Source organism: Mytilus edulis, chromosome 4 (assembly GCF_963676685.1).
Source record: "Mytilus edulis chromosome 4, xbMytEdul2.2, whole genome shotgun sequence".
In the NCBI taxonomy this organism is placed as follows: domain Eukaryota; kingdom Metazoa; phylum Mollusca; class Bivalvia; order Mytilida; family Mytilidae; genus Mytilus; species Mytilus edulis.
The window spans coordinates 19,217,593-19,229,085 of record NC_092347.1 but is presented as its reverse complement, the minus strand read 5'-3'; the positions used below and the strand labels follow the sequence as shown (position 1 = coordinate 19,229,085).

The 11,493-nt window shown below is 32.3% G+C and overlaps 1 protein-coding gene and 1 long non-coding RNA gene across 2 annotated transcripts; both read left to right on the top strand.

Annotated features, from left to right (window-relative positions):
• Positions 1–342: 342 nt before the first annotated feature.
• Positions 343–1,308, top strand: LOC139521282 (myosin heavy chain, clone 203-like). Its single transcript, XM_071314755.1, has one exon. The coding sequence runs from the start codon at positions 343–345 to the stop codon at positions 1,306–1,308; it is 966 nt and encodes a 321-aa protein (XP_071170856.1).
• Positions 1,309–6,106: 4,798 nt separating this feature from the next.
• On the top strand, positions 6,107–10,474 carry LOC139519145 (uncharacterized). Its single transcript, XR_011663526.1, has 2 exons — positions 6,107–6,291; positions 9,637–10,474. It is a non-coding gene; the product is annotated as an uncharacterized lncRNA (long non-coding RNA).
• The last annotated feature ends 1,019 nt before the right edge of the window (positions 10,475–11,493 follow it).

Below are 11,493 nucleotides of genomic sequence, written 5' to 3'. Positions count from 1 at the left end.
ATAAAACATTTTGTGGCTCATTTTTAATTTTATTTTCTAACTGTGGAGTGCTACCTTAGTCATTTCCGGTTGCAAACATGGCAACAGGCATAGTTTTGGAGCTCCCGAAAAAGTGAGTTTTCAGTAATATTTCGTCTGTTTTGAATGTAGAAAATTGTTAGAGAATTAAATAAGGACATACTTCAACCTGAACAATGACGAAAACAGTTAATAATGGCCAAATATTTACTTTGTTAGAGATAACGTTAGTCACTAAAAAGATTCCGGTAACATAACAAGATCGCTACGTCGTCATAGAGGAATAGGTTAGTTACCATTGTTTAACCTCCTCAAATATACAACATGGCTCTGAACACAAAATCGCTGATCGAGGAAAGTAAGAAAGCAATGGAACAATCCGATAATGATTCAAATATGAATAAAATCTTAATGATCCTTGAAAAAATAGATGTGCGGCAACAGAAATTAGAGGATAAGCTCTCCAAGATAGATGAAATGAGTCACTCGCTTAGTCAAATGTGCAACAAAATCACCGAAATTGAAACATCGATATCAGATTTAGTCAAAAGAAATTCACTTATTGAAAAAAGTGTGGAAGACATAGGAGGGTTGCTTGACACTGTCGTTGAAAGGTGTACAAGCAATAAAAAAGAAATTGAGAATATGAAGAGAAGAAACACAGAAATTGAAAGGCAAATAGAAAATGACAATCTGAAAGAAAATTTTAAACAAATAGAACACAGCCTTCTTGACTTAAGGTGCAGATCAATGAAAAACAATCTAATTTTCTCAGGGCTAGGTTTTCAACAAAATGAAAACTGTGAAGAAAAGCTTCGACGCTTTATGCACAACGAACTCGGAATAGAATTCCATGTAGAACTTGGAAATGTCCATAGATTTGGAAAGCCAGGACTTAATGGCGCAAAGCCTATTGTGGCAAGGTTTTTATACAGAAAAGAACTAGAAGCGGTGCTTAGAAACACAAACAAATTAAAAGGAAAGAGCTTTGGAGTTAATGAACAATTCCCGGAAGAGATTGAAACTCGGCGGAAAAAATTGTACCCGGTTCTTAAAAAAGCTAGACACGAAGGGAAACAAGTTAAATTAGTCCGAGACAAACTATTTATTAATGGAAAACAATATCAAAGTACAGAAGAAGAGCAGAATATAGCAACTGAATACAGAGAGACCTTATTGAAAAACAATCAAAAGCAAAGTGGTGCAAGTCCTCCAGTACCACCTAGACCGTTCAAACGAACGCGTACACAATCTTCCGATACAAACTATGAAGAAAACGAATATGTGTAGGACAACGCCGCTACAAGAGTTAAGGTTACTTCTGAACTTTCGAACTATGAACCTGGGGTGCTAAAATTGTCTTGTATTAATGTGTGTGGCTTAAAATCTAAATTGATTATTCCCGAATTCATTGAAACTATTCAAAAATACGATATTCTGGTATGTATTGAATCAAAAATTGATGAATTTGATATGCTATCTTTACCCGATGGGTATCTTTCATTTTCAAAATGTAGAAAAAATTTCAAGAAAAAATCTGGGGGCATCTCGGTCATTTACAGTAAATCAATAGAAAGAAATATCAAATTCATCAAAACCGACTGTGAATTTGTTCAATGGATGCAACTAAAAAATATTTCAAACGAATCAAACATGTCTATCGGATGTGTTTATATACCACCAGAAAATAGCAAATATGCATCAAAAGATGCTTTTGAGGAAATAGAAAGGGAGATGGTAACACTTAGGGATGATGAACAGTTGTGTTCATTGATTGGTGACTTTAATGCCAGAACTGGAACCCTTTTGGACCTTGTCATTCCAGATGAAAATTTGGTAGAGGTTTTAGACGAAAATTTAAATGATGAAATAACCGATTTTTTATATGATTACCAAAATTTAATTTCATTAAAGATTCCACTAAAAAGATGTTCAGAAGATAAAATGCGTCCAAACACTCAGGGTTATAAACTAGTAGAGTTTTGTAAGAGAAATAATTTGTATATTACAGGGGGTAGGACAGGTTCGGATAAGGGTATAGGTAAGGCTACTACGAAAGACAACAGTTTAATTGACTATTTTATTGTCTCGTCAAATCTTTTTAAATATATTGAAGAGTATGAGATTATTCCTTTTGATGCATTATTCTCAGATGTTCATAAGCGCATTCATGTCAAACTCACAACAGAAGTCACTACTATAGAAAAAGAAAAAAGTTCACATAAAAGGAAGACAATAAAATGGATTGAAAAGGATAAACACAAGTTCATCGAAAATATAAGAAAGAACGAGGAAAAAGTTCTTGATTTGTGTAATGAAATAGAATCCTCAAAAAAAGATAATCATGATATTAACAGAGTTATAACTAGTTTAACAAATTTTTACTCGCAGGCAGCTAAGGATTCTTTTGGAACCTTTGCTAATAAAAATCCGATTAAAAAAAATCATGGGGCCAAAAATAGGAATAAACCATGGTTTAATAAATCATGTAAGCTGAAAAGAAAACAATTTCACTCGGCTAAATATAAATATAACAAACAGAAAAGTATAAATAATAAGAATTCACTGAAAAGAGCAAGTAAGGAATACAAAAAAGAAATAAACAAATGTTTTCAAAACTATCAGTTGAAGACAGAAAAAGAGCTTCGTAATATATCAACAAATAACCCAAAAGAATTTTGGAACGTTTTAAATAAATTCTCTCCGAAACAAAAAAAAGGAAAGTCCAATTTCACTAGAAGTAATGTATGCACATTTTAAGAAGCTTAACGAAAGTGTGGCAAATGAGGAGGAAGAGTTTAAATTACCTAACCTAGAGTTAAATGAGTTCGACGAAATTTTAAATGGGCCTATTACCGAGGAAGAAATTATCAAAGTCATTAAAAAATTAAAAAATAACAAAGCCGCTGGATATGATGGAATAAGAAACGAGTTTATGAAAAATTCCATGTCTGTATGTTTACCTCTTTATGTAAAACTGTTCAATTTTGTATTCGACACAGGGATTATACCCGAAATCTGGTCAATGGGAATAATTAATTCCATTTATAAGAATAAGGGAGCTCTTAACGATCCAGACTCGTATCGAGGTATTACACTGGTATCATGTTTAGGTAAAGTATTTACAGCTATACTAAATAACAGACTAGACAAGTTTGCCCAAGAAGTAGAATTACTCTCAAAATGCCAAGCGGGATTTAGGAAAGGGTACTCCACACTTGATAATATATTTAGTTTATACTGTTTGATTCAACTTTATTTACTCTCTGGAAAACGTTTATTCTGCACATTTGTAGATTTCAAGAAAGCCTTTGATACTGTATGGAGGGTAGGACTGTGGCAAAAGCTTATTTCTAGTAATATAACCGGCAAAATATTTAAGTCTATTTATAACCTCTATTCTAATGTCAAATCATGTGTAAGACATAACTCGAGTTGTTCAAATTTCTTTCCGTGCGAAGTTGGAGTTAGGCAAGGTGAAAACTTATCACCCTTTCTTTTTTCTATTTTCCTTAATGATCTTGAAAGCTATTTTATTCAGCATGATATAACAGGTTTAGAAAAGGTAAATGAATACTGTCTAAATGAACTAGGCATTTATATTCGAATTTTCTTGTTATTATATGCTGATGATACAATATTATTAGCAGAATCAGCTAACGATTTACAAATAATGTTAAACAAGTTTGATGAATACTGTACTGACTGGAAACTAAATGTAAACATTGATAAGACAAAAGTAATGGTGTTTGAGAAGGCGAAGCGTAAAGGAAATATGAGATTCATGCTAAGGGGCGAGGAGTTACAGCTCACCGACAGTTATAATTACCTGGGATTATTAATAAGATACAATTGTAATTTTAATTTATCAAAGAAAAAACTTGTTGAACAATCACAAAAAGCACTGTATGCATTATACTATAAGTTAAGAAATGTAAGCATCCCTTCAGATCTGCAGTTTTGACTATTTGATTGTATGGTCGCTCCAATTTTGCTTTATGGGTCGGAAATCTGGGGTCACGAAAATGTTGACATGATTGAAAAGGTGCACTTGAGTTTCCTAAAAAGAGTCCTGAATGTTAGATCAACAACACCAAACTATATGGTCTATGGGGAAACTGGCAGATTTCCATTAAAAATTAATATCAAAACTAAATTACTATGCTTTTGGTCAAGGCTAGTGCAAAGCAGTAGTAACAAATTATCTGGGATCTTGTATCAGTTAATGTATAACTTACATAACTCAGGCCAATACTCATTTAAATGGTTATCTTCCGTGAAACAAATTTTAGATGACACAGGATTTTCTTTTGTCTGGAATGCACAGGGTGATATCAAAAGTTCGGATATTAAAAAAGAAATAAAACAGAGATTGGTTGACCAATTCGGACAGAGCCTATCTGCTGATATGACAAACTCATCTAGAGGTGTGTTTTATGCTTCATACAAAACAATGTTTTGTTTTATAGAGCCATATTTACTCAATCTTAAAGTGGCAGATCGATACATCTACAGTAAATTTAGATGTTCAAACATCAAAATCCCTATAGAAGTTGGTCGGTGGAAAAATACACCAAGAGAAAATCGTATATGCTGTCACTGCGATTCAAATACCATTGGTGACGAATATCATTATTTTTTTGTATGTTCCAATAAACAAATTATGTCTTTAAGAGAAAGGTATATACCTACATATTACATAAAAAATCCTTCCCAATTGAAATTTATTGGTCTATTATCACACTGTAACGTGCCAGTGCTAACAAAAGTGTGCATGTTTCTAAGACATATTGAAAAAATATTTTCATAATTCATAGCATGTTACAATAATTTCTAACCACGTTGCAATTAAGAATTTTGCAAACAAATAAACCAAATATATTTCAGTTTTATTGTATGATATCAATTATTAATCTATTGTGTGACTTTCTTGTAAATGTATAAGTATGTATGTAATTTTTAATGTATAATTGTTATCCTCTTGTAGCACCATACGTGTGCCTAAGTTGTAATAAATTGTCTTGTCTTGTCTTGCTTACGAAATGTCAATTTAAAGTAATTCCAAGATTTTTTTTATTCTGGAAACAAGATTTACTTTGATAGGGAGATTTTTATTTATAGTAAAACTTACTAGAATTTTCAAATTACAGAATCTTAATTTTGAAATGTATCATCACGTTCGATTGGTGAAAACTGTACAAGATACTTTTCTAAACCAAACATTAATTGGTTTAAACAAACCGTAAAATTCCCCTATGGAAGCCGAATTGTCGATTTCACTATACCATTTTTGAAGGAACTTTAGAACGTTTTCAGTTGATTTACATCGAATGGCATTTGCTGCGTCAAAACATAACTATAAGACCATAATTGCCTAAAATCGATTTAAGGTAGTCAAGTCAATCCACTTGAAGGTGCAATTATATTTTAGGTTAAACATTATTTGATACAGGATAGTGTTAGTTTGTTTTCATTGGTGATAAGTTTGTTTTTAAAACACACTTTTCTTAATTTTATTGAGGTATTTTAATATTTTATATGTCCTAAAAGTTTGTGTCGAGGATTAAGCTGTCAACATATTCCGGAAAATCTGTAGTTAAATTTTTCCAGCATGTAACTATATCCAAACCCCATATTTCACACCATATGTAAGAATGGGATGTATTAGTGTATCAAACAGTTGTCATTGCAAGTTGACAGGTATTGAGAGTCTTCAATATCAATAGACTGGTCAAATGGTTGATTTCCGTTTGCAGAACACAACAACCTTTATAAGTTTGAATTTGATTTGATTCCAAGGTACGGATTTTTTATAATGCAAGACCTCATGTAATAATTTTACAATTGATGTTCCCAGTTATCGATTTGTATACTTATAGATTGATTATGAACATACGGCATGTGATACAGGAATTGATGTATAAAATCTCCCATTAGAGATGAAAAGAGCAATTTCAATCGGAGTCTCAGTGGTTTTTCTGTGGGAATAGTCAATTCATTATGTCCCAGCTTTTCTGTGAAATATTATTATCCAATATGTAATTTTGCTCTAATAATATCCTTTTCTTCTTTCATTTAAAGTCATGATTTGTCAAGATGTTCTATCCCGGAAATAAAGGTCCTAGCGGATAGTTGGTTTTCCCCATTATTTTATTAGAAATAACTGATTCGCTGTTCGAATGTAACAACAGAAGAGCAGAATTTGTATAAGGTACCAGAAAATGTTATGAAAAATTTGATCAAGTAAATGATTATTTGATGACATTGTTAAAGGTATGAATGACAAAGTTTTCAGTTAATAGGACTATAAATGACATTGAATATTTTGTTGCCACATTGTAAACTTAATGTGACCATAGATGTAATACCATAGATGTAATACCCATTACATCTATGATGTGACAATGACTTGAATCTCATGATTTACAATGTATATATGTAATAATAAAGTAAAATCACTAAAATACTGAACTTCCATGAAAATTCAAAACAGAAAGTCCTTAATCAAATGATAAAACAAATCTAACAAATGGACAACTCAGGGGCGGATCCAGCCATTTTAAAAAAAGGGGGTTCCCAACCCAGAGTAAAGGGGGGGTTCCAGCTATATGCTCCCATTCAAATGCATTGATCGGCAAAAAAAAGGGGGGGTTCCAACCCCCGGAACCCCCCCCTCTGGATCCGCGCCTGCAACTACCTAGTACCTAGCATTTTTGTTATCAATCTGGGATAACCATATAAATTAATATGATCAATATATACTATAGCAAATAGCAAATGTCTATTAGCATGATTAGTAATCTCAGTATCAAATTACTATCAATATTGTCTTGATTTTTATAAAATGTAAAAAAAAAAACAAGTTACATGACATATCTGGTACATAGTACTTCCAATGGGGACTTACTGTGCACCACTTATTGCGGACCTGTTTTTGTATTGTTATGAGTTACAATTTATGACAAAAATAAGCAAAGACCCATCGAAACAACATCTGATAAACAAATTTAATAATACTTTTAGATATTTGGATGATATTTTGGCTCTCAATAATGACGACTTCAGTATGTATATTAATGAAATTTATCCTGTTGAACTTACTTTAAATAAAGCTAATACTAACAATGACCACTGCCCTTTTCTTGATCTTGATATCTATATCACTAATGGAAAGCTGAATACTAAAATTTATGATAAAAGGGATGTCGTTAATTATCCGTTTTTAGATGGTGACGTTCCCTTGTCACCATCTTACGGTGTTTATATATCTCAACTTGTACGATTCGCTCGTGTATGTAACAATGTTCTCGATTTTAACGAGAGAAATTTATGTATTACTAAAAAATTATTACACCAGGGTTTTCGATATCACAAACTAGTCAAAACATTTACTAAATTTTATCATCGGTATAAAGACATCATTCGTAAATATAGCTCAACATGCAGACTTCTAATACGTTCAGGTATTTCACATCCAATTTTTTATGGTAATATTCTTTATAAAGCACAAAGGTGTCAGTATTCACCTCAGAAACTTACAAAACCTTTGAATAGACTTATTAAGAAGGGATATAATTACGATACTGTTGTCAAGTCATTAAAGATTGCATATTTTGGCGTTAATATTGAGTCACTGATAAGGTCTTTGCATCGGAACTAAACACATTTATTCTAAAATACAGTTGTTGGCATGACACGGGTTATGTTCTTCTCATATATGTTATGATGGTATGATACTAAACCCCTAACGGGAAGGATTGTGCCTGATGTTCATATGATGAAATCATAATCTTTCAGTCAGTTTAATTGAAGTCTGGAGCTTGCATGTCAGTTAACTGCTAGTAGTCTGTTGTTATTTATGTATTATTGTCATTTTGTTTATTTTCTTTGGTTACATCTTCTGACATCAGACTCGGATTTCTCTTGAACTGAATTTTAATGTGCGTATTGTTATGCGTTTACTTTACTACATTGGTTAGAGGTATAGGGGGAGGGTTGAGATCTCACAAACATGTTTAACCCCGCCGCATTTTTGCGCCTGTCCCAAGTCAGGAGCCTCTGGCCTTTGTTAGTCTTGTATTATTTTAATTTTAGTTTCTTGTGTACAATTTGGAAATTAGTATGGCCTTCATTATCACTGGACTAATATATATTTGTTTAGGGGCCAGCTGAAGGACGCCTCCGGGTGCGGGAATTTCTCGCTACATTGAAGACCTGTTGGTGACCCTCTGCTGTTGTTGTTTTTTATTTGGTCGGGTTGTTGTCTCTTTGACACATTCCCCATTTCCATTCTCAATTTTAGTAAATATTGTATAGTATACAGTGTACATACTATATGGACAGGTCAGGAATTGCCATTAATTGGTGGATTATGCCTTAATTCAGGTTATTGTGAGATATACCAATGGATGAATAATGCAGTTTTTTTATCATTTTTTTTTAAAGATATTGGAGCATCTTTTTGCTCATACCACCTTACTCTTTGATAAATATTCATAAGTGACATGTTACTTTTGTAATTGCTTCTGAATTCTACTGCTGCGTTTTGCAAAAATGTGAATTATACCACTTGATGTATATTCACATAGATTTTCTTAGCTCTGCATCAGTTCCAACTTTCAGATTTGTTAGTCATGGAAATGGACAGGAAGAGACTACAGAACATAAATAAGATTTAATAGATGAAAACTCAGAATTTTTAAGTAGGAAAAGAAGTGTCATATTAGTTTTTATGGATCTCTAACAAATTAAGGCATAAAGTGTCAAAATCAATTACATGTCATCACTAAGTGGTCATCAAAGCTTGTTATGGTAAATGCAAAAAGATGCTCCAATATATCTTTAAAAAAAAAATTGGGATAAAAACTGTATTATACCTCAATTAGTGTATCCCAATATATGTCAAAGGTGGAGTATACCTGAATTGAGATACAATTCACCAATTAATCATGTTAATGGTTATTCCTGACCTGATGGATAGGCTGTTGTTTATATAATATTTACTAATATGTGAACTTTTTTTTCAACATTTTTTATACATTTGATTTATTAATTGATAATAATTCAAGACTGACTGTCAATGACTGTGTTATTATTTAATATAAACAAAAAGAGATATGGGGAAATTCAAGTATACATACATGACATACAGCAAACCAAAACAACACAATGAACCACGAGTCATCTAAAGGTCCGCTATAGAGATGATTATTACTACACTGCAAAATCATAGAAAATTGAGTTCAAAGAGTAACGAGGGTGTCTCCGACAAACAAGTACATGTAAGGTCTTAAATAATAATACTTGTGTTTTGAATTGAATATTATGCTAAAAAAAATAGGGTCAGTAAGTTGAGCCAAATAATTGGTTTTTTAAAAAGTTTTTCAGTGGTATGGATCAACATGGGAATAACACACCTGAGTTTAATATATGTTCAAAAGTACTTATTCAAAAATAACAAATCAATCATTTTGAAAGGTTCTAAAATATTGGTTGGTAAGGGTAGCGGGAACAGCGGTATTTCAGAAGGCCTAATTATGGTTGTCATGAAAATACACATTATGTTTTGTTATATTATCTTGTCTATGTTTATTCTATTGAAATGATTGATCTTTTCAGATTTGCAAACATGTATTGTGGAAATGAAATCAAGATCTACTTTCCTGTTCCTGCTAGCTGCTGTGTTGATATTTCTAATTCTGTACTTAAACAGTGTAATGCATAAAGATCCAAACAAATATTTCGACAAGAAAGAAACTGAATTTAGAAAAGTCATTAAAAATACCAAACTGACATCAAACTTGTCTGTTTTCAATGTTAAAATGAATTTAACAGAAAAGAAAAGATTGATAGACATTCTCTCTACATTTGCCTTATTTATGGATTCTTTGAAGCTTACATACCTGTTATATGGAGGGAGTTTGTTGGGAGCCTATCGGCATGCCGGATTAATACCTTGGGATGATGATATTGATGTTTGGATTAATAGCTCTCAATCAGAACAGTTTAAACAGGAATTCCATAGACTAAAGGGATATGGACTGCACCATCAGCCAAATTCTCAGTGGAAAATGTTTTCTATACATGGTACAGACATAAAAGATGAACCTTATCAATGGCCATACATTGATATACTTGTATTTAAAGAAAATGAAACACATATATGGGATTCTTTAGAACAATACAGAGATTTGTTTGTTTATAAAAAGTCTGATGTTTTTCCATTGAAAAAGTGCAATTTTGAATATTTACAACTTAATGTTCCAATTAACACAGAAACAGTTGTGACTACCAATTATGATCCAAACCTTTGTGTTAGTGGTAAATTTAATCACAAAACTAACCAGCCAATCAGACTGCAAAGGCAGGTCGTACCATGTAAACATTTGTCTCAATATTATAAATTTGGATCAAACTGTTAAGAATTGAATAATTAATAAACACTAATACATTTGTATGACATTTAGTTTCATGTCCATTTTCACTATACAAAAACACATTTTTGTTCAGAGGCGAGCTGAAGCCCGCTTTTGGGTGCAGGATTTTCTTGGTTGCCTTCTGCTGTTTTCTGCTCTATAGTCAGGTTGTTGTCTCTTTGTCACATTCCCCATTTCCATTCTCAATTTTATATATATGTGTGTTCAATTCATGCAAATACATTTATCTAAAACATCTTAAAGAAATCCTTAAAGCATAATTATTTTAACAATTTCATCTGTCAGAGCACATAGCAATGTGAAAACAATATTTGGTCGAACTTTGATAAAATCAGGGCAAATCCAAGAGGATGGATAAACTAAACTAGCCTCCCTTTACTGTAAGCCCCTCCTCCCCTCTCCCTTATGACAATCACCTTTAGGATCTCATGTGATACTGTCCATGTTTATGGGATATCTTGTCTGAACTGACAATGACTGGCATAAGTTTACATTGTACCTACTGTAACCAAAAAAATCAATCCTGGTATCTATAATGAGTTTATATATATATTTTTTACCAAAATTTATTACATTAATGTACACAACCTGTCAATATGAAATGAAATAGACTTGACAATGCATTCATTAATACACAGCTGTCTATTTATGAAGACTTTGTTAACTACCAGGTGTATATTGTGTGTGCGTGTCTTTAGGTTGCTGTGTTATTGATGGGTATTCCTTAACAACATCTCAAAGTTGAAAGGCACTTAAACTATTTTATTATGGGTGGGGGCAGGTCATGAAGTTCAAATTGTGTGGTTATGTAGCTAAAATAAAATGTAGTTCACTGTTGTATTAGTTATGGCCATAAAAAGCCTTCCCTTATCCCTTATGCATGTTATGTATACATGTATAACATACATAGAGAAGATAATTTTCTACCTTTAGTACATCATTGCACCACTGGATTATGTAGGCAAACAATGAACGGCATCTACAACCAGAATGCATTGATTTATATGACATACTGTAGAACATACCACAATCCAATGAC